This window comes from Thamnophis sirtalis, unplaced genomic scaffold (assembly GCF_051295495.1).
Source record: "Thamnophis sirtalis isolate CommonGarterSnake01/CBP01778 unplaced genomic scaffold, rThaSir2_p1.2 scaffold_1, whole genome shotgun sequence".
NCBI lineage: Eukaryota > Metazoa > Chordata > Lepidosauria > Squamata > Natricidae > Thamnophis > Thamnophis sirtalis.
The window spans coordinates 112,691,917-112,717,015 of record NW_028261381.1 but is presented as its reverse complement, the minus strand read 5'-3'; the positions used below and the strand labels follow the sequence as shown (position 1 = coordinate 112,717,015).

The following is a 25,099-nucleotide window of genomic DNA, read 5'->3' as shown; positions in this document are numbered from 1 at the left end:
GAAATTTTGAGTAATTCAGAGAGCTGGTAAATATCATCTCTTACTTGCCCTGCCCCCATCTCTTCTCTGCCTCCCAAATCCCAGCTGATTGAGAGGAAAGGTTTTTTTTGCAGTAACCTTCCCCTGGAGTGGGGACGGAATGGAGATTTTAGAGAATCCTTCGCCTGCCATGCCCACTAAGCCACACCCACCAAACTGATTGTAAATTTTTTTGAATCCCATCACTGCCTTATACTATGCCTGAAACCCCCACCCCCCGAGAAGCCAGTTGATTACTAAAGGCTATAATAGAAAATGAGGCTGGATTAATTCTTTGTCTCACTTTGTTTGATGCCATGGTCTTGCTGTTTTAAAGATAGTCCTCAGTGTACATCCATCAGCGATGTTTCTTTCAGCAAAAAGGAAGAAACCAGAGCAAATTTCACTCACCAAACTCAAAAATGACAGAATAATTAAGAAAATGAGGACCTTTCAGAAATACAAGGTGTTTTTTTTTTTTTTAACAAAAAGGGATAAGCAACAATTTTCACGGGATATCTACATTTGCTGTTTCTGCTACAACCCAGTAAGACATCCATGGCGCCATCAAAGTCACACAAAAGAACTGAGCAGGTTGGACCTGGCTAGTGTTTAGATAAGAGGGAAATACCAGAGCTGTGGACATAACTGGGAACTTGAAAACACATCCTGGAAGGAGGAAGTAGAAAACTATGCCTGTAAAGAAAACTATATGGACACGGCCCCAAAGTTGCTGGTTGCTATGCTTGACTTGAAGACACTTCTCAATAGGCCACACAGACTTTTAAGTGGGAAAACATGCAAACATTTGTACATGCACACATGTATGACTCTAAAAAGAAAGACAAACTAAAATGACTTAAGCTGTATATTTTTTTTATTTTCTTTTTGGCAATAAATAAAATTATATATTCTGTCTATTTGTGATTTACAGATAGAATTTTATCTCTTGATTTCCACCACCCCCAGTGTTACAATAATTTCAGTTTCCCTTTAACGATTTCCCCCCCTTGAAATCTGTATCTGTTATGACTCAATAATACAAGAGCGAAAGATGATAAATTCCTTCCAGGCACCAGGCTCTTTAGTCTAATGTGGTCCTCCTGGCCATTTGTCTCTTACTACCCTTTCTAAATAAATTAGCTCCTTCAAAAACCTTGAAAGCCCCACCATTCCAAAACCAGCACTGACCTATACTATGGGTTTGACCTTGAATATTAATCTTGGTAACAGAACAGATTGACAGTTTGGTGGAGTTTTCAGTAAGCAATCTACTAAAAAAAAAAGTTGAGATGATTACAGCACCTTAATGACAATGCTCACAAAGCGGTTATAATGAAGATCTAAAAGTGATACCCGGTTCTAATCATACTTAGCCGTAAAGTTAAACCCAGAAAAATTGGTTTTCCTCCGTAAGCCATAGTTAAGTATACTATGGCTTAAGGTAATGCCTAAATATAACATGGTTTCCTGACAAAGTATATGTTTTAGAAACAGATGTCATGCTAGCACCCCCACTTAAAGGGATTTGGGGCAACAAGTGTGGAAAGGCCACTCATCAGTACAGAAGAGACTGAAGTGGCTGGAACAATCTGACTTCATATTTGTCACATTCATATCCTGCCTTTCATTCAGAAGCTCAAGGCATCAACTCAACTCAACTTGATCAATGTGTACAACACGTTGACACCTGACAATACAAAGGAAGAAGCAAGAGAATAACAAGCAAGATCCCTATGATCATTACCCACCCAAAACTGGGAATACCAAGGAATGATCAATTTTGCCTTTCACATTTACAATGAATAATATCACTGAGAAGAATTATCAAACCAGTTTATCTGCCCTGTGTGTAATTCACTTTCAGTAAGTATACCTTTAATTTGGTAGCATTGCAAAGAATATTGTTAGTTGGTGAGCAAGTTTTGTGTTTATGGAATTGAATTATCAGAATGGGTATTTTTTAAAACTATATTTGTACAAAAAGTACTCTACAGATTTATAGCTAATAGAAATGTAACAATTACCTCTAACCTATTAGGATCTGACCACAATATTTTGGTGATAGCTTCCTCTTCAATGACTTTATAAAGTAAAAATAAAATATACAGACACTAATTTTATCATAACTTTTCAGCTATGATGTTAAATGGAACCTCCAGGGTCCAAGACAGCATATCTCCAATCACCAAATGCTGAGAACAACAGGGAAAGGTACTGTAATGCATTCATGTCCTGTTTATAGAATTTCTGGAGAATCTGGCTTTGAACCTAATCCTGCAAAACTGATATTTTATATCTTACTTGCGAAAAGGTCATATGGACAAGTTCAACAATTACTCTGATCACAATTAAAATATCAACCGAAATAATTATTTCTTAATTATATTTCCCCAATTTTCTCAAATGAAGTTAATATTAAAACACTTATTTTTCCATACCATATTTTTCTTTTTCCCATTGAACTATTTGTTCATAAATTTTAAAACTAAATATGCTTTTAAATATTTGATTAAAACAACAAAGGTGCACTGAAATGCATTCTTTTAGCCTAAAAATGTAATCTAATCTAAGAAACATAGTGTTTGGTATATCATAATAATATTTCAAACATATCTCAAATAGAAAAAAATAAATGGCCCTTGGAAGAGAACTGTTTTAAAGTTTTGCATTTTATTATTTAAATGTATTAATTTATTTTACACCTACCTAATCCTATTTTATCAATGTGACTGTAAATTTAATGGAAACATTTCTCTTATCCACTGAATATTTGCAAAAAGAGATTTAAAAGGCACTTCTGACAAAATATTTTTGTGCAAGAGGGTTTCTATATCTACTCATAAAAATAATTGGTACCTCTACATTGCTGGTTCCTGTAGCTTACAAAGTGTATCACATCTAATTCATGTATATTTTAAAAATCAGAAATAATTTCTATAAGGACACAAATGTGCATACATAGATATTCTGACTAATTATAGTTTCTTGTTGCCAATTATGCTCTGTGTGCTTTTTTAAAAAAATGCAAAAACGATTTTGCTATAGCACAAATTTAACATTTGATATGGTTCTGAAAATATTGGCAGATTAATATACTTTCAAGTAAGTTTTTCTATGCAACAGTTTCCACCATTTTGTGTGTTTAATTTTGTAACAATTCATTTACCGCTCTATTCCACGCACATTTTTTCTATGGGATGGGGGTACCAAATGGATGGGCAAGTTACTAGGCAGTTCATATCCCTCCAATTTTATCTTGATGAGATGTTTCGCTAATGCAAATTCCTCTTCGTCCAACATGCCGTCGTTATCACAGTCAGCAAGTTTCCAGATTTTCCCCAAGACGCTGTTTGGCAGTTTGGAGGTCATCATATCTTTCTTTGCATTGGCCCCAGAGATTCTACCATTGACTGGCGAGAGAGTGTAAAAGATTTCATCATATGTGGGTTTATCTTTGGCAACAACCCATTCTTCCTCATCAGCTCCTTCCTTGGCACCTTCCCCATAGCCATGGTCAAATGGTCCTGCTGTGGTACCATCAAATGCCCCGCCTTGAACCTTCTGTGTTGGCTTGTTACGTTCTTCCTGTGTAACCAGAGTCATTAAATAAGCCACTTTAGTGGATAGCATGTTATCGACGGATTCTATCAGTTTTGGTTTCAGTGAATGGAATTTAGTGAAGTCATAGTTCTCCAATTTTTCCTATGAAATGACAAAAACACATAACAATGACAAGTCAGAAAATTTTCAATACCTCCTTGAAGAAATTATCGATGCTTACCAAGATTGAAAAGGAGGAATACAGAATGTTGCGAACAACATTACAAAGTAAACAATATGTTTGAGGAAACAATATTTATCCAGTCTGCACAAACAGGATGCAGGATGAAAATTTAAGTTTATTTCAGAAAAGCACCTTATCTCTAGGTACAGAATTTCCATCAGCAGCTGTCAACCTAATCAATTGAGCTTCAACTCAACAATTCCTATAGAATTATTAGGAAGCCAATTATACTTTCAACGTTAGTAACTTCTCATCCCACTGATGCTATTCACAAGTAAGAATCTGCACTTCAAAAGTATAAAATGCATGTAGTGTATATCTTCTGGATTTTTCCCCCTAACCCTTTAACAGCAGTGGAAATAAGCAGCATCTGAATTTTCTTTGGGGTAAAAAAGCAACTTATTGCATCCAATCTGTATGCACTTTCAGGTACATGTGAACAGGAGGCGAAAAGAGATGTTTTCTTGTTTGGTTCATGTGAATGGTTGGGGGGGGGGGGAGGAAAGGGGCTTACAGTTAAAAGTCAGGAGCATTCCAAGCCACTACCCCACTGCCTCTCCAACGCAGGAATGCATTGTCATCAAAAAAATTTTTTTGAAAAGTTTTTCTTTGCAGCCCTCAGCAAGATCTGGGCCCTTTTGAACTCAATTTTATTTATGGTCTTTTTCTCCCTGATATAAATTTCTTCAATATTCAACTAGACCAGTGTTTTTCAAGCTTGGTAACTTTAAGAGATACTGACTTTCGCTCTCAGAATTTCCAGTTAGGGTATACATATGTACTAGAATAAGAAGATTGGGGGGAAAATTCAGGGCATTGGCATCTAGATTTCTCTTTTATCAGCAGGGCCATAAGAAACATCTGCTATTTTCTTCTGGGAAAAAGGTAATGTGTTGCATTTCAGTGTGTTTCTGCTCTGTATATGCTTAAGTAGGAGTGCATAGGGAAGACCGGTAGTAGCTTCATACATTCCACTCAAGGACACAAGACTAGGAATATTCCAAACAACTACCTAACTGCTATTCCCAAGGGGATGCAATGGGAAAAAAAAAACCTTGAATCTTTTTCTCTTGCTCTTCAAAACTTGAGTTTTTCCACTTCCCCAATGAAATAAAAATAATTCAAATGTTCTTCCCCTAAAGTGAATGCAGGAAACTGTTGTTTACAGTTGCTACTTTATTTAGCTTAGTGTTGTTTGATGATTTGTAAGACTTTTCTGAAGTTTCAGACTTCTCCTCAGTCTTTTCTGGAAATGCCAGGACAGAATCTAAAAAGCCCCTCTGTTTTACAGTCCATCTTTTCCTCCTTCCCAAGAGGGGCACAACACTTCCAACGAAGTTTCCAAGTCTGCTTTTTGACTGACTAAAAAGACATTATCACTTATTTATCATAGTTCTCAGCAAGGCCTATAAACCTTGAAACTGATGCTATTTGTCGGTCCATCCAACAAATCTAAGACTTTAACTCTCTCTTAAATTAGAGCTGGAAATTTTAAACAATCAGATACATTAAAAAAATAATATTAATTTTAAATTAGGCATGTTAGCCATTCTGAGTTGAAAGACAGGACACAAACATCATGATCATCCTCTTCCTGTTTGCTTAAGAATCATAACAGGTATGTATCATTACATTTTTAATGTGACTTATGTTTTACTCTCTCATAAGAGCTCATTTGCTTTAGCGCTTCTATTTCCCTTTGTCTGCAAAACAATATGAAGGTCAATTTTTTTTCCTAAAAGAAGTATGGGTAGTTGAGGCAGTAAGGGGCAGCTGACAAGACCATGAAGGTTTTTCAGTGTAAATATCCCAACCAGAAACACAACCTAACTAGATAAGATTGTTGAAAGCAAATTGTAAAGCTAGGTGGGAATAGTTTTGTGAGAGGACAGAACTTTTTTTTTTAATAAAGTGCATCATCATTATCATCATCACCATCATCTTCCCAAGTCCATAGGAAAAAGCGATAGGTGGATAAAAATGCCAAATCCAGTATAAACATCTGGCTGACTGTGTGACTAACCTTACTTATTTATTTATGGCCTTGCAGGGGGAGGTCAAAGGATCTGGCAGCCATGGAGCAGGGTTGGTGCGCCAAGAACCCCTCCTTTGCCTTTTTAATTATTTTTGCCAGCCTCTAAAAACATTTGAGTTTTGAAATTTTAATTCTAAGGTTTTAATTTTTACATATTGTTATATATTGTGACATTTTACTGTACACTACCCAGAACCCCTCTTTGGGGGAGATGGGCAGTTCATAAATGTGAAAAATAAATAAATATTCTTTTTAATCATAATATATATCCCAAAACAGTTGTTTAAACTGAGGTTAGGTGGAGATATGGAATGATTATCATGCATTGCAATTTTGAACATATAAATTGCTGTTTGGTAGCCTATTTACCTATAATACAGTTTGGTCTACTGAGATACAATACCTGCATTTTCTTGACTTCAGGAAAATCTCCTGGTGAAATCTGATACTCCTGCTGTAGCTGACGATAAATTTCAGGTAATTTGTTGATCAATTCCTTCTTTTTATTTTCTTTTCCAAATACTGAAGGCATTTCCTTTTTCAAGTAGCTGATTATGTAAGCATGCACCTAAAAAGAGTAATTTGTTTTAAAAATTATGTTTCCATTAAAAATTATTTATCAATCAATAAATGAAAATACATTTATCTACATGCATCTATGTATATTTCATGTAAATAAATTAAGCATACACAAATCCAGAAAAGCACAGGAGAACGGAGCTGGAAAGCAGGTTAATGGGGTAAGGAGGGAATGGGGATTTTGCAGTAACCTTCCCCCAAGAGTGGGGAGGAAATGCGGATTTTGCAGTCTCTTTCTTCTGCCACACCCACAAAGCCACACCATGCCCACAGAACCAGTATTAAAAAAATTTGAATCCCACCACTTACATGCATATAACCTATTATCTCTTTTAGCTAATAATTATATATTACTTGACAACTACTTGTATGCTTCCATGTTTAGACAATGTTTTCAACTTTACAAACATTACCAGGCAAGGGTAGAACTAGTAGTACTATTAAAAGAAGGCAATAAAGCTGAGGAATATCAATCTGAAAAGTATACTGCCAAGTTTCAGTAAAACGTATCTTGTGCCTTTGCCAAACTGGAATGGACTTTCCACTACATGCTATTTTAAAAGTTTCTTACCCCATTGTGGATGCCCATGGATTGATACCTGTTGTACTTGGATGTAGATAAACTCGCATATTGCTATTGACAGCAATTGCTTTCTATTAGATGGAACATGTATGCATATATACATACGACAATGCTATCAAAGAAAATTAATAAAATCATGTTCTAATTTTGAAACAAACAAGATGAAAGAGCTTCCCCCTATTCTTATTTTAAAGAAAGAAAATAATAACGCCTCCCAAAATTTCTACCATGGGAGACAATGGATTCCCTTTCCACTGACAATCAACACTCTGGTCTACTAGGTGTCAATCACTCCCACATGGAACAATAATCATAATGACATTTCTGTGACTTTATATAGATAGCCAATTATTGCACTGCCGATGAAAATGGCAAGTGAGCAAATCAGCCACATCAGTCAGTGGCTATATATTACATCCTATCTTACCTTTGCAAGCCGTGACCTCTTGATCAGATCATTCAGTTTTCTCACTGTTGCTTTTTGTGGAAGATTCTGAATGTCCTGGAACAGATCTTGTGCCTCTACTTCAAATAATTTTCTGTTCTCTGTGTTTTGCAGGGGCTGGGCCCAAAAAGAACCAATATAAACCCGCAATACCTCAGGAGTATTAATTACTTTGCCCAAGGACCACATGAGTGCACCATATACTCTCATTAACTGCTGGGTGTCCACTTGGTCAGCCTTATTCAACACCACCCTTATCTTGTCATCCTGACCCCGGAATGCCTTGATTGCTTCTGAGAATTCATCGGAAATATCAAGTTTATGGGCATCAAATAAAAGGATGATACGATCAACCCGCTCAGCAAACCACTGCAGGACTTGACAGAAGTCGTAACCTGAACAAAAAAAGACAATAAATAGGAAATATTTATTGATATTGGTGAAATATGATTTTGTTCACAGTTTTTCAACATAACTCTTGTGGGATGAAGACATAATTTTGTAATGCTTGATACTACATTGGCGGCCAGTTCAGCTTCCTCTACACTGCAAATAACTTTCATGAATGACTGTTCACAGCTTTATGTTTCTGAACATGAACCTAAAGCAAATGTTACTAGAATTATAAATGTTGAATTACACAGGTTGTCAAGAATATGGAGAATGTTCACATATTCAGTGACTCCCACAAGCAAGTATCTTACTCCAAAGAATTAACTCCATAGTTACAGATAGGATTTTCCTAGCTAAGTTAGATGATTTTCCTCTATGTGACAGAAATCAGAGCAAGCTCTGAACTTTATTAAACTTGGCAACACATCACAGCCCAGCATGGCAAAAATCTATTGCAATGGAGATTATTATTCAACCACATTCTTCCATGCCAATATTTTGGGGTTTAAACATAGCTAAATTTGCTGAGGTTGGTTCTATCCTTGAATAGGGAAAAGGGAAACAAAAAAGGAACAGATTGTAAAACTGAGAAAGGAAAGAGAAAGAAAGGTGAAGAGATACGTAGACTGAGGGAGGTAACAAATTAAAATGCCTTGGATGGGAGAAAAGATGGATCCTTTTGAGGCATGGTATTTTTGGCATACATATTACAAGCAGTCCCCAAGTGAAGAAGAACATCTGACAAATATTTTAACACTGAGTAAGAGCCATATGTACCTGTTCTGACTTACCTACAAAATCGATTTAAAAAAGACTTAGGAACTGATCTCATTCATAACCTGGGGGACTTTATATATGCTAATTTCTGAAATTCTTAGGTACTGATCCTAAATCTTCAGCACACAAGACATATGATTTCAATGTAATGTTAGCAGAATATAATATCAAACCAATAACAATTTGTAAGTTTTGCAATTTAGTTTTTATATGACCGTATAATATTCACCTACTTAGGACACATTGCACTGATTCAATACTGTGGTCAATACTTAACCGAGTAAGGTTGACTACTTTATTTGATTACTTTTTAAATTTATGACAATACTGTAATATTCTCTAAATTTCTGATAAAATGGTGTTTAAGGTGTCTTAATTATATCTGAATTCATTATATTTGAATTATTAAACTATAGTAATAACAGTGAGCACCCATGAAACCATATCTGATTTCTCTACTATTCTACAGCGATTTCAGATTTTTAAAGTGGTTTTGTATGATTGGTTTTGAAGTGTAACCTCCTGCAAAATAAATGAATAATATTTAACTTATATCTCCCCGAGCATATGCTTCTAGCATGTGCTGCTTTTTGGTGTTTTCTTTTTTGTAATGCTGCTAATTGAAAAGAAACAGAACATTCTCAAAGTTGTATACAACAACTACCAATTCCTTCAATTCTGCCCTATCTATAATCTTATTAATAAATCAATGCCATTAATAATCAGTAATCTGTGTCTTCCATGTGTTGGAATTATAATTTCCTAAATCTTTGGTCAGCGTGCTGAGAACTGTAGATCTGATATATGTGGAAGGCTTCAGTTTTGAGTTAGATATAATAGCTTAATATATTATTAATAAAATAATTTGACACATTATTTTTAATGACTTGGATTAATAAAAGTAGTAGTAGAGAGTCAATATGATAAAATTATGTCTATTTCATTTTACATAGTAGTCTACACACACACACACACGGACACATATTTGGGTCTAACCTTTATAGTAACTTTGTGCAGTCAGTTGAAGTTTTTTCCTTAGATATTTCAAAGTCAATTACTTTTTAATATAATGAAAATTATAATCAAAGGAAAATGTGATCTTTCAATTCAGAGATAGAAATACAAGAGAGCATAAAACGCGGAGTTAATTATATGTTTAGCAGACTGTGGCTGAACATCTGCTAGGAACATATCTGGACAAATTGGGCTTGGTATATTCAATGTCTCTTCTATTATTTGAATTATTATTATTATTATTATTTTTAAAATCCTAAATCTTTTTTTATTCCATCTTTGGCAAAGCTTTCTGCCAAAGTTTTCATATAAAAAAGAGAAAACTCACCTCTACTGATGCGTTGTTTCTCTCCTGAAAGAATGCCAGGGCTATCTATGATGCTGATGCTCTTCAGAACCTGATTGGGCAATTGAGCACACATGAACCTTCATGGAAAAGGGAAAACTTTGGTTACAGAAGACCCGGGAAAAGCCTTTCCCTGTGTTTAAACTATCAGTGATAGAACCCTCAACCAAAGCATGAAAGGTGGTGGTTCATTTTGTCCAGTTTCTGTATATAAAATGATCCCAACTTTAAGACTCCTGCCCATTTGGAGAGCATGAATATTTCTCCCCATAAGAGAGGAAATTCTACTTAGACCAGGATCCTGCTTTTCATGGAGAAACTGTATGTTAATATGGTGATTCACGTCTAGGGCTCTTATCACATCCATGTATCCACACATACATGTATGTATATATGTGTATATGTATGTTTGTATGTATGTACACACACACACAAACACACACACATACATTTTAAAACACAATAAACAATAACAAGTTTATTGTGTACCTTTTGCCTGTCAATTACAATATTTTTTCAGGAATTCTCTCCAATAGAAGAGCCAGATATCTATTGGATACAATTCCCCAAAGGAGATCAAAGTTTTTTCAAACTCTCATCAAATCCATTTGCAGATGCACCTACCATCTTACCACTGGGTAGTTTATTGCTATTAACCTGAGATGGATAAATACTGACAGACGGATAAAAATCTCTGAAATTTTATTTTTCATATCCAAAATTAGACTTCTCTAATGATTTGCACTGGATTATAACTCCAATATTATAGAGTTATTAGCTAGCTTATCTGGGAATGATAGATAGGTTGCTTAATACAACTGGGAAACATTACATTGTAGAATAATGTATGATAAGGAAAAGAGAAGAAACTAAGGGACTTTTCCCATTCTTTAAAGAAAAGAAATGTAATTGAAAAATTTCAGGATACACATGACTATGGACAGATATTAAACCAAATATTATGCAAGATGTTTTGATATACAGATGTAAACTTAAGTGACCCAATTAATAAAAACATTAAAATGAATAGTGATTGACATATTATGTCTTCCTTCCTAATTATTTTATTTATTTAACAATACTGTTCAGTTATGCCAATTCGTAACAATATTGTAAACTATGCCATGAAATCTAGGTGATGTACAATATGTTAAAATACAGTAAAAAGCAAAACAGAATATACTGAATTTTGCATATGACCGCTTTTTTCCATTTGGAATTACTTAATATTTTAAAAATATTTTCTGCAGTCTTTTTTACTAGGCTACAAAAAAGAGCTTTAGAAAATCAAGTAAGGAACAATGCAATGAAATTTTATTTTAAAAATAATTCATATTGTTCTCCTTGTGTGTTTATTGGGTGGCTAAAAAAAAGACAAGTTTGTAGGAAGACTGTGTCCTTTATACCAACCAAACAATCACACTGTGTTTTACATTTTCTGGATGCCAAGAATGTAGTAGTAACTGGTTTTACATGAAAAACAAGAACTGCAGTTATGTATAGAGACAGCACTGTAATACACTTAAGCTGTTGTGAGCATTTATGGGCAATAAGAAAAGAGGTAATAGATTTTTCAGTAGTGTATTAAATAAGCTCTTTGGATTGTAAACTAGAATTATTTGTAGCAGTTTGCCTTTTTAAGAAAGCTGCACAAACATAGTTCACTGCACTATCCCACAATTGTTGTTGGGCTACCAATGAAATTAGAATTAGCTTCTTAAAAAAAAGCTGTGCTGATAAATACACCACCAGGGAACAATATTTTGATTGTGTTACATTAGGACAAAAGCCAATTAAAGTTCTTTTCAGAGAAAAAAAGTTTCAAGAATGAAAAAACTCACAAACTGACCTGGCTTCGCTATCTGGCCTGGTGTGTGTGTGTGTGTGTGTGTGTCAGAGAATTGTGTACAGCCCATAAAATGGTTGTACTGTTCTTGAATGGATAAGCTCTCCCAGTGATTGCTCTGCACGGCTTTTAATTGATTTTAACATTTGCATTATAATAATATAATATACATACCAAAAAATAAAAACATGAAAACAACCACACAAATATTATCATTCAAATGTTAAAATCAATTAAAAGCCATGCAAAGTTTGGTGTGTGTGTATATGCTAGCGTGCCAGACACACACATACACACAACCCAAAAACTCATGAATTTTAAAAAATTAAATTAAAACAACAACTGGAAAGGGAATCTTTACATATATTTACAGAACCAAATATATTTCTGTCCCTTCTTCCTTTCCATTTTATCCAAGCCACAGAGGCAGAACAGGGGTTTAGGCTCTTTAGTTCAAGGCAAGAAAAACTGGAAGAAGCAAACCTGAAATACTGATGAAGTAAGGCAAGGAAGAATTTACCAGTTTTTTATTCTTTTTATGAGAGCAGAATTAGAGCTTGTGGACTCTGGAAACCGTGAGGGTGAAGAGTGGCTCTAATTTTAGTAATGAGAATTATATGAAAAACAACCTCATAAATCTGTAGCTCACACAGTGCCTTATTCCTTCAGTAGCTGTTTTTGTTTTTACAAAAAAAGTTTGTTAAAGTTATCAAACTATTTCCACGAGTGAAAATATGGACTTGAACTTGGATTTCTCCAATCCTAGTCCAACAGCTTTTTGTCCCTTTAAAAAGCTTAAAAACTCTTTCAAAATGTGCAGATTATATCCTACAACCCAGAGGTGGGTTGCTGCCAGTTCAGCCCGGTTCAGTGGAACCGGTAGTAGCGGTGGCAGGAGGCTCTGCCCACCTGCCCAGACCCTTCTGTGCATGCACAGACGTTTCTGCGCATGCGCAGAAGCGTTGCGTGAGTGCCCAAACAAAATTGGCAACTCACCATTGCTACAACCTGAAAAACACCACTACATCTAAGTCTCCCTTGCTTTTTTTATACTTCAGTTTCCCTTACATGAATTTTGAAGATGGTAAAAAAGGCATAAAATTCCATGATTCTAAGTTATCACTAATTTTATTAGCTTTTGCTTAAAATGTTACTGATCTACATTTGTTACACAATTATATAGACTTATTTATATGAGCCCATAAAACAAAGGAATTTATGACTCTTTTGGAAATGTCTGTATCTGTATATATCATGCTGGTTGATAGACAGAGACTAGAAATGGCCCACAGAAGTTTGGTTGCTCAGCAGCACAAAATGTTATTAGATATATGCATAAATTAGCACACAGCCTTTCCTTACCGATTCAAGAACGCATTTCCAAAACGGCTGAGTTTGCGGAATGGCTTTTTGGGATCCACCACAAGAGCGTTTCCTGGAGTACTCCCTTCAGTATCTCCATACATGACAGCAATGAAAGAATCTGTAGTTGGTTCAGGGCCAATTCGCATTCCTGGAAAATCTTGCTCCAAGAGGTACCTAATGGTGATGCAAAATATAATAAAACAATATAAAAAATTGAGAACAAAGCATTCATTCTTTGAATTAATTATTCTTCTAAGGAAAAGCTAGGATATAAATAAATGAAGCCACCCCAAATATAGATTTCCACAATTATGATGCCACCAAGACACCTTTTATTTTTATATTCTGTAGTTCGTAGACTTATCAATGACTGCAAAATGTATGAATAATTTAAATCTGCATTCAGTGGGATATAGAAATAAACATGGATACTGCAACCATTCCATAGAGATTTGGCCAATTGGCTTAATATAAAATTAATGGAATAAAAACACAGCATTAATATTTATGATAATTAAAATGCTAGTTGTTTTAAATTAAAATAAATACTGCAGAATTTTTAAATATAAGTTTAAAGGCTTTTAGGCTAAATTACTAATCAGATTCATGACTTTGTTTCTGACTTTTTTCATTTTTATCTGCATCACCAAATTCATCATCAGTGTCTTCCCTTCCTGTTCACCTAAATAATAAGCCAACTCTTGATGTCTTACATCCTTTTCCACTTTTTATTTGAAATAAATAGACAGGGGAGGAAATGTTTTCAACCATACCATTCAATTTGTTTCTGAATGCTGCAGACCAGGGAACAAATGAGTTTTATCCTTACTAATGAATGAAATATGTTCAGGTTTATGAATTATGTTTGCTACCTGTAGAGCTGCTTTCTTGGCTTCATAAAATAAGACCAAGTGACCACGTTTGGCAAATTGTGTCAGTGCAACAAAATAAAGAATATAAAATAATTGCTTGTCAGATCTTTCCTCAAATGCTTATTACCTTAAGAAATTACACAAATACCAGTCTTTTAACATCTGTAATAAAAACTAAAATAATCTAATTCTGATAAGTCAAGCAGCATTATTTCCATTTCCCCTTAATCTTGTGTAATTCACATGACAGCAATTTCCTCCCTATCCAAATCCCAGACACAATTACATAGAAGTATGCTATTATCTTTTTTTCCTGCTGTAGCCACAGAGGAGACGAAGCCAGAGTAAGAGATACTGAACAGATAATTCTGCATGACATTCTATTGCAGTACTGAGGTCATGCATTCCTATAGTTCTCAAACAGCATTTGAAGAAGTCCAGGCTGGGGAAAATCTATTCTTTTTTAAAACATTAAATATATTTAATTTCTTATTTTTTCTATAAATTAAAATAAATTACACATGTTTAGTAAGTATTCAATAAGCATATGACATACAAGTTTTTGTAATTTTTATTTTTTTTTGCAATCTCCTATACAAAAGAATAAAGATCAATGAACGTTTGCCACAATAATGAAGTTTGAGAATTCTCCCAATCAGAGTTACATCGGAAATAGATTTGGGCATTATGTTCATTTGTACGATTCACCATTATAACGGAAGAAAAAAAATCCAGTGGCAACACAAAATGTTGCTTTATCACAGCAACTTGGAATGGTAGAAAAAGGAAACAGAATTCATGACCGCACACACAGGTAGTTCTCAACTTATAATGGTAACTGGGACTGGAAATCTGGTTGTAAGCTGTTACAGTTGTAAATCAAGGCATCCACATATCTGTAAGTAATTTTCTGGCTTCTTTTAGGATTCAGCAAACCCATTCATTTGAAAATCTATTCTATTACATATTTCCAAGAAAATGAATAGTTACAGACCCTATACATAGGTACATTATACAGATAATTCAGGTTTTTTTTTTTAAAAAAAAATCATGCCAAACCCATTCTATGCCGACACCTTGGGACTTAAATCTTCATCTACTTCAACACATGGAAACTATAGCTGGGATGCCTTTATGCATCTCTGACTGGTATACTAATTCCATTCTAAGCAGAAGGATGTGACTCATGTCCTCATTATCTCTATACTACATTATTGCAATATGCCATAGCTGGGATTGCTCTTGAAAACTACTGCAGATGTAGACTGCAAGTTGATGTGTGCTAGATGATTTGGCAATCTAACACCTATTTTGCAGTGTTGCATTGGTTTCCAACAGACTTCTAAGTTTTATTTATTTATTTACTTTATTTGTATGCTGGTTCATTCCTAAGAACTTTAGATATTTAACCATCAAGATCAATGTAGAATAAAAAGCAACTCCTTGAAAAACAAATAAATCCACTCATAAAGCAAAAGAAATTGACATGAAAACAAACAGAAAATATACAAAATCATTGAATCATTTTGCTCACAAAATCAAAGCCACTCTCTCTTGGATTGATTATTGTAAAGGATAATTTAAGATCCTGTACTTTCTTTTCAAGAAGTATAAGCAGGTTTTCTTACTTCAGGAATTGGCTCTTGTTCATCTTGTGATTTATTAAGATACTGAGAGCCCTATTTCACATATTATATCTAGTATGGTCCAGCACATCCTATACTTTTGCCCTTGATTTTATTACTCAAATGCAGAGAACCTGGGGGGGGGGGGGGCGTCCATTCCCGTATCCAAATCTCTCTTAAATGAAATTGTAACTACAGTACTGCAAAGTACATAAATCGATGCACATGAAATAAGAATATAGTAATGCAACTACACTAATGATATAAGCTGACATAAATGACATAAATATTTAAATTGTCTGGGACATTTGCAAACAACAGAGTTTCGTTCTTGTGCATTACATTCAAATCTGTTGAAGGACCAGAGAATCAAGATTTTATTGTAATCCCAAACATCATCACAAGTAAATTGACTAAGCTATGTTTTCACAGCCATGAACCAAAATAAATGATGAATGAAAAACCAAGTTGATGACATGAATATGATGAAGAAAACTGAGAAGAGACTAAAGGAAAAGGGAAGAGGAGAAAGAAGGCTAGCACAACAGGCATTAGAAGCAATGAAAATGTGAACATAATTTTACACAAAGAACTTCTTTAGCACCAGCTGTGTTTGTGGTTCAGACTGACTTAATTTGTATTTTTTATTGCTTGTTTTGCTAGTTACTTAGCAGACTCAATCCTTTTAAAGTATAACCAACATAAATCATGTTTTCATTTGACTGTTGTGAAACCACAGACCTGTCTACAACACACCCATATTAGAGAGCAATATAGCACAGAAGCTTCATAATAAAAATAAAATAAATATTGTTTCAGTACGGAGATGTTTCACTGGCTTAAACAGATTGTCTTATGGGATTACCATTCCACTCCAACAATTTTCCAGACCTGTAGACCCAAAGCAAACAGAGAGGATAAGGGACAAACAAACTGCTCCATGCATAAAGTGTTTCAGGCATGGAACCATTGATTTAGTAGCCTTTAAATATACTTGTTTCAAATATTTTGGTCTGTATATCGAACAACACTGGGAGCTTCTGAGTCAGACTGAACTGCTGTTCTTGCAGAACAAATGACGAAAGAGCTTAACAGTGGAATAAAGTCAACCCTGAGGAGTTTTGAAATGCCATTCTTGCAGACAGTAGTGGTTATGAAGGAGATTAACAGTGGAAGAAAGTGAACCCTGGGGGTTTTTGTCGATGGTATGCGTACATACTGGTGGTACCAACTTTGCTCTACTCAACCCCTAAAATCATTCCCAGATCTTTCTGGATTTTTTCCCTGCCCAAACACAGAACAACAAAAGTATCCCTAGTTTTGTTTCTGTTGAACTTCAGCTAATCTCGAATAGTCAGCCAGAAGTTCTGGATTTTGAATGTGAAATAAAGTATACTGTCTCTTCCATGCGCCACCTTTCATTAGAACTCCGCTTGGTTACATGCCTGACTGTTTTTGTTGCAAAAGCATAAAAGGAGAGCGGATGTTTGCTGAAGAGTAAGAATCCTGTTTGAAGTAAAATTTGTGACATGAGGCTTAGAAGGAAGTCTCATCTTAATAAAAACAGGAAGATAAGCAATATAGCAGAAATACAATAAATGGGAGTCATTACGGGTGTGTGTGTGTGTGCGCGCACACGCGCACACACACACACACATATATATATATAGTGTCACACACACAGACACACATATATATGTATGTATATATGTATGTATATATGTATGTATGTATGTATGTATGTATGTATAATACAGCCCAGGTTCGATTCCCAGTAAGGGTATGGTTAGCTGATGAGAGCTAAATAGCTTGAAATATATCTATACTAGTCTCCCTTTATTTATTTATCAGCACAAATGCAACACAAATGTAACAAAGGCAACAGTAAAAAATAATGGCTGTCATGATGGTCTCTTGTGATGAGCCGATAGACAGAGAAAGGAAGCAGTATGCTTCCTCCCATATTTGGGCATACCAATATATATATATATATATATATATATATATATATATATATATATATATATATATATATATATATATATATATATATATATATATATATATATATATATATATATATATATATATATATATATATATATATATATATATATATATATATATATATATATATATATATATTTCTCAATTATATATATATATATTTCTCAATTGCCTTCTTTGCCAAGAAGGCTAATACATATATCGATATACAAATATAAAAAAGACTGATAATGTGGGCAACAGATGAAATTGTGTATACTAATGGTCCGACCCAATAATCTTTCTCTATTTCATGAAATTATTTGTGACATGGAGAAATTCACTGCTATTAACCTTTCTAAAGAAAACAGTCTATACAATTCTGTTAGGATCAACCAATCCGCAGATACAGCTGGAAAAAATGTATTTATAGACAACTATTATGAAAAGACAAAGTCTTAGCTCAACAACTCAAACAAGATGAAATACACATTTGGCTGAACTATTAAGGAACATTTAATAGTTTATATTGTATAAAATATACAATAAAGCACTGCACCTCACATTCCATACCTCCTTTTTCATCTTTCTTTCATAGTTTTGTCTATGGATACATATTCTAATGCAGTGGTAAGCTCTTTATGAAAAGTTAAACTATCTCCCTATTCTTCATTTGAGGCACATTGGAAACGATTAATGAATGAACTTTTTGATCAATTGACTGTTATAGACCTCCCTGGTTGTTTATCAGCCCCTATTTCAACCTGTTTCTGACATATTTTTCAAGTTCAGGATTTAAAACTGGACAATCTACTCACTATGTATAATTGGATAATCCATTCTATGTGATATTAAACATTACATTTTATTGATGAGGCTTGCTTAGGACATGAACTTGAGTCACTGAATTTTGGTGTTCTAGTAAAGTGACAAGGTCCAAGAACTGATGGCAAAATCCAGGTGCTCAAACCATTCTTCCTATTCATTTCTGTAATATTTAACTTCATGTTCTATACACAAAAGAATCAAAAAGATTATTTGATGTTTGGAACAAAACATTACATTTAAATCCACAAGAAAAGATAACAATTTTTAAAATTATTCTCAACAATTAATGATTTGAATACAGACTAACAAGCATGCAAAATCCACAATTGCCTGGTCAAGAAACAGGCTTTGTTCTATTACGGCTAATATTTTACTATATGTAGTCTAATGGATTATTTGTGCTTGGCATAAATCTTTTCCATAACATAACAAATCTTTACCATATGTGAAGATTTAAATATGAGGACATATATGGGGTCCCCCTAAGCATATATGGGGTCCCCCTAAGCAACTTGTTCAGAGTGAGGATGTTACTTGGATAAACAGCAAAACATTTCAAGCTAAAAAAAAAAAAAAGTCTAGATATCATGACTCAGACAACTCTACCTGGATGACTGAGTCTTCATTGACAAATCTTCACCAAGTTTTGCTGGTTTGCCAGCTCTTATTTTTTTTGGAACATGCCATTCTACTTGGTAACAATTATCCAAATTTTGATTACCCTCTCCCCCAGCTATCACATTTCTATCTAAATTCAAGAAACGTACCTAGACAATATTGCAGGTTCAATGAGGTTCTTTTCAAAATGTTAACTAGTATAATATAGCTGCAAATCTGCTTGCAAATATATTTAGAAAAGATGTATCCTCATTATTTAAAATGAATAATTGGCTGCCAATTTATTTATAGGCATATCAAAAGTGTTATTTTTTCCATTTCAAAGTAAGCATTTACAGCTATAATAGGGAAAGTTTAATATTTTTGTGGTAAGCTATATGCATAGTTTTGAACTCATCCTTTCCTTAAAATGGTAACACACCTAAAATAAATCAAGCAGAAATGATGTGGCACAATATATTTAATTTGTGCATCACAAATAGATGAGTAGGAAATGGCTGAAGAAGACTGGGAAAATCATACTGGGCATAAAAAACAAGATACTTGTGACTAGGAGAATAAGGAGACAACTAGCACTATTGGATAGAGAATTTTAATAGAATGAAGAAACTGATAAGCTGAAATAGAAAATTGTCTCAGGCTGTTGTAAGACACGTATGGAGCTTTCTCGGGCAACCAAATAACTTTTGTCTTACCCCAAATATATTCTCGAGTTGGAAAGTACTCATAAGAAAGAGGCTGATAAGCAATAGTGATTTGGAAGGTGATTGAGGTCATACACAGAGAGAATCGCAAAAGGAAACCTTGAGGGCAAATTGTACTGCAAATAATCTAAATAGCAGGGATACTGTAAAAAAGTAAAAGTTTGAGACAAAGTCAACAACTAGAAAAATCAATGATTGGATGTGCTCAACCAAGAAGGTACATTAAGCACAAGCACTCTAAACATCAGCCTCTCCTTTGAAACAGCTACATTTGGGAGACCTCTTAGTAATATGTTTGAGTACATGAGTCCTTGGTTAACAACAATTCGTTCAGCAACCATTTAAAGTTATGACAATGAAGAACAAGAAGACTTATGGCCAGTCCTCAAAAGTTGCAGCCTTATCAACATCTCAAATAAAATTCCTTCTCTCTCAGTTCCAGCAGTGCCAAATTATATAATTCTCTTTCCAGTTTATAACTTCTATTTTACTCTCCATAATATCTACTTAATATGTTTTACATCTCTAGATACTTGACTTATAGATTTCCACCTTCTCAACTTTTTCATTTCCTCTTTTATCTCCTCTTATAAAAAAAACTTCATAAGTTTTTCATCCATTCTTTTTCAAAAAGCTGTCAATTTAGTATCAAATGATTTAGTCAATGTAATATCAATTGATTCACAACTTATTGCTGAATTTCTGAAACATTTTCTGAAGCAAATCTGTCCTTTCTACAGGTTACTCTATTGATCTTCTCCTCTCTTTTTTTGCCATTTTTATCACTTTTTGGGTGGTCACCATAGTACTATTGCAATTCACAAGTGAAAGTGTTTCAATTGCAAACAAAAGAATCAAGGTAAGATACACCCCTTTTTCATGTTTTGTCTTCTTGTGCCCTTAATACATGTCTCAAATGACATTTGGTATTCTAATATTCATATTAAAAAGTAATCATTAGATTTTAGAGCACTTCTTAAATAAAATTTATACTTCATTTTGAAAATGACTAGGTGGAATAATAAAATATATTTAGCAAAAAATCCCAAACACACACACACTGACAATCAATTTTGCAATCTGAAATTAGGAAAATTAGTATGTATCACAATTTAAATACATTTAAAATTAATTCTGATTTAGCCTGTTGAGCGTTTTTTTTCTTTTTAAAGCAGACAATTCTGTGAAAAACTATAATAAGAAACTTAAACCACGGGCTCTTTAAAACTGCATGAGATGATTTCTATGACACACATTGCAAAAGAAACCAGAGCCTTCAGTTCAGTCAATATCAGTCTCACTGCTCTTAAGCCACTTCAACTTCCAACAGTATCTGTAAATCCAAATATAAATAAGTGGCAGTATATATTTCCAAGGAAAAAACAATAACTCTTTAGGCAATTTAAATTCTACCAGACTAGCTGTGCTAAATATTTACTTCACTAACTGCTGATGAAATGAATGAGTCAGCTTGGAGTTAGCAAACTCTTCTTATCTTGAAGTTAAGTATAGAACTTGCTAGGCTTTCTACTGGGTATAAAACCAAACTTGTAAAAGAAAAAGGAAGGAAAGGATTTAAAAGCGGAAGCATTCTAACAGGTCTTCTATTCCCATAAAACCCATACTATCTGGGACATGAAGTTCAAAGGTCATGGGAGACCACTGTTGGAAGTTAAAACCCACCCCTCTCCTAGAAAAATGAAATATTTTAGGACATACTAAAAAGGCAGAATATTTCCCCTAAAAGAGAAGTAGAAACCAGAGAAACATGTTTTTAGGCAGAAAATAGAACTCACTCTTAATAGCCCTCCACCTTTATCAATGAGCCATTAAGGCCTGAGCCAATCTACTCTACATAACAAAGGTAGGACTAACCCTCTACCGATTTCACCACATGGCACCTGGGAAGAAGCAATGCTCAAGCAAACCTGGACTCAAAACACAGCATACAGAGTTGCCCTTGCATGGCCCCATGGGAGTCTGACAACCAATCAGAATACAAGCTCGAGTTCAAAGACCAGAGGGGGCATAAAACCAGGGACTTTCAGCATCTCTGCTCTTTTTCTGTTCAGGAGCTCAAGCCATGTAATCCTGTCCACCATTAAACCATCTTTCCAAGCATGTTTCCAGTGTCTTTTTCCCCACTTGGGACTGAACCTAGAAGGATTTCTTCTAACTCACCATGCTGAAAATTACTATATTTAGTATCGGTCCTTTAAATCAGGAAACACAATGAGAGGAGGACTGTAATGAGTATTAATCACAGGAAAAGGAAGCACTAGAGTCATACAGATAACGTAGAAAAGGTAAAAACTGCTCCCCTGAGGTGTTGGTATTACAGTTACTAGAAATCCCAAAGGTGCTTTTCCAAAAGGCAACTGGACTTTCTCCTCCAGCTCTCTTTTGGAAAAGTTCCTTTGGGACAACCATGACCTGGATGACTGAGAATCTTCATAGACAATTACTAGACATCTGGAATGAAAGCCCAAGTGTCTGAAGAGGCCATTCATGAAATATTTGATTGTATATATAAAGACATAATGACACAAAGAATTGTGATGCTAAATTATTTTCCTAAACTTTAATTTAATTTGTAATTTAATATTGAGCTTTTTGTTCTATAAAGCCTGGAATTTAGCAAAGAGATTTTATATAAAAAAATTCTTGATACTAAGAAATTGATTCAGAATATGAGTCTTAGTTGTTTTTGAAGTTTGTATATTTAAAAAAATGAAATGAAAAGATGAAGCAATGTTCCCACAGTCTAAATTTAATGACACCTAAAGGACTGTACTAATTCCATATTGATACAAATAGATATTTTGTGGATATTTCGTCTTTATACTGTCATATTTATAGCTAAATTTTAATCATTATTATATATGTAATGTATTTTCAATTGCATACCTACAGTTGTTTTTGCGTAGTTATGAATTTTTAAAAGGCTGTGGATTGTGAAACATGGCCTTCTTTATAATTATTTATATTTCATTATGTGGATGAGATAATTGAACCATTTTCTGTGGAAGTTAATAATAGCAAATTAAATACCAAAAGGGCAAATTAAAGGTGGCCTGTACTAAATACTATCTGTAATAGATACATTGGAAGGTTTATATATATGTACATGCAATATTGCCCGAATGAGAGATAATAAAACTCTAGATTCCTTTAAGGCCTAGCTTTAAGTCTTTAAAAGGGGAACATTAAAAGATTTTAACTTAAGGCTATTTGAAAAGATAATTAAGAGTAAAAAGCAATTAAAATATTACTCAGCTACCTTGAGACACTAATCCAGTTGGAAATGTACACTAGAAATAAATTCATGTTGATGTTTAGATAATACTAAAAAACGTTATATCTAACTAGCTATTTTCTTCAATATGTTCTCAATAAGGCTATAAATGGACAATCATACCCCTCTCTATATGTACCATGTTACTGATATCTGTGCCACTAAACATTCTTACCCTGAAACTTGTCTTAAATTTATATAGCCAAATATTTACCAGATTCAGTCTACATAGCAGGCTGCAAAGCCTGATCTTCAGACAGCATATAATATTCAATGTTATAGAGTTTTGGGGGTTTTGGTTTCCTTATTTTCAACTTTTATTATGCATGAAGTAATATAGTAACCATGTCTTTAAAATGTATACTTTTCTGTGTACAAAGTCATAAGCCACATATCTTTTTCTTCATTCAGTTGTGGGAAAGATGCACATTCAATTTATAAAAAATTACAAATACTAGATCATCTAGATAGAAGGCCCTAGACAGAAACACTACCATACAATCTAATCCTATTAAAGTTAAATGCCTCCAAAGGGCATTTCCATTCACTAAGGGTGGTCTCGGGTTTCACAAAGCCATAATAGGATTTGCAAATCACATTTTACAGTTGAGAATGTCATATAAAGGCATCCAAAGCTAGCTAGTTAAGGAAGGTAGTCAAACAAGCCCTGGCTTACTGCAATGCATGATGTCATAGGGGAAACACTTTATTGTTTATTCCCTTGATCATGTTCATACCCGACCACGCATAAGCTATTACTGATGAATTTTGATATTTGAATCCATCATCTTCTTGGCCTAGTCATCGTGTTTAATATCCCGGTTGGGATCGGACAAGTGGAAGTCAAATAGAAAACTGGGTAGGTGTTGGACCATACGTCACATACATTAGCAAGGAAAGATAAACGTGCCGGTAGACCCCACCACCTCCTCCCGAGCCAAACCCCACCAGGTGAGCAAGGAACAGAGACGCGGCAGAGAGCTTACTCTGGGGCTGTTTTCGAGAGTTACGAATGGCTATTTACGCCTGAAACAGCAGGAAGGCAAGCAACTCCCTGGCCGGGGCTAACGCGCCATAATCGTTCAGGTAGGAAGCCCCGAGCGCGGTTTTTTTTACCTAATAAAAGTGGTCTTCCCGGTGCTGTACTGACCCACAAGGAGCACCATGGGTTTGTTGTCGAAGTCTGCATCCTCCAGGGCGGGCGAGTGGAACTCATGAAAGCGGTAATGCTCCTCCAGCGGAAACAGCTTCTTCGCGTAAAGCTCTTTCAAACCGCCGGTCACCGTCTCCACCACGTTCTCGTTTTCGCCGGGCTTTTGGTGCCCGCTGTGCTTCAGCCAACTGAACATGCCGATGGTCGCTGCTGGCGGCCGGTCCTCAGCCGCTCGTTAGCTCGCTCGTTCTCCCGCCTAGGCTGGCAACTAGACTGAAAGGCCGACCCGGCAAGCGATGAACCCCGCCCTTCCTGGTTCGCTCAGCGGTGGCCTAGCTGAAGGGGAGGGACGTCCCGGGGCGGAGGCTGGAAACGCCGTGGCGCTTTGCTCCATGTTTCTCTCTCTCTCCTCCTCCTTTTCTTCCTCCCTCCTCGAAAGCAGATCCGACGGCGACTTAATAAACTACGAATTTTTATAGCATATCAAGTGATAGGAGCCATCCCGGGCATTTAGGTTATGCTTCGGTGGGATTTGAAACCAGGAAATTAGGTCAATTGAATTAAACCGTAAGTTTAATTTATTAGGCATCCAAGTGGAAGGAGGGCGCGGTCTCCTTCCCCAAAACAGGATCGGCTACACCAGCTTTCCCCAGACTGTCCGGATATACCGGGAGGGGCAAGGTCAATCGGTAGCTTTGCTGCTTCTGCTCAATGACCAGAGTGCCAGCCCATTCTGTCACCTTTAGTACAATCGGAGGAAATGAATCTCGGGTACTTTTTTGGGGACACAGCTGTCTGAAAGTGCTCCGGAGACTTGGGTCTGAGAAAGG

The 25,099-nt window shown here is 35.1% G+C and overlaps 1 protein-coding gene across 1 annotated transcript; it reads right to left on the bottom strand.

The window, feature by feature from the left end:
* Positions 1-877: 877 nt before the first annotated feature.
* On the bottom strand, positions 878-24,584 carry EHD4 (EH domain containing 4). The gene is made up of 6 exons (XM_014070872.2): positions 24,233-24,584; positions 13,186-13,362; positions 9,960-10,057; positions 7,430-7,842; positions 6,244-6,408; positions 878-3,723 (listed from the first exon to the last, which is right to left on the bottom strand). Exons 1-6 carry the CDS (start codon positions 24,463-24,465, stop codon positions 3,184-3,186), a joined length of 1,626 nt encoding a protein of 541 aa, XP_013926347.2. The 5' UTR covers positions 24,466-24,584; the 3' UTR covers positions 878-3,183.
* Positions 24,585-25,099: the final 515 nt, after the last annotated feature.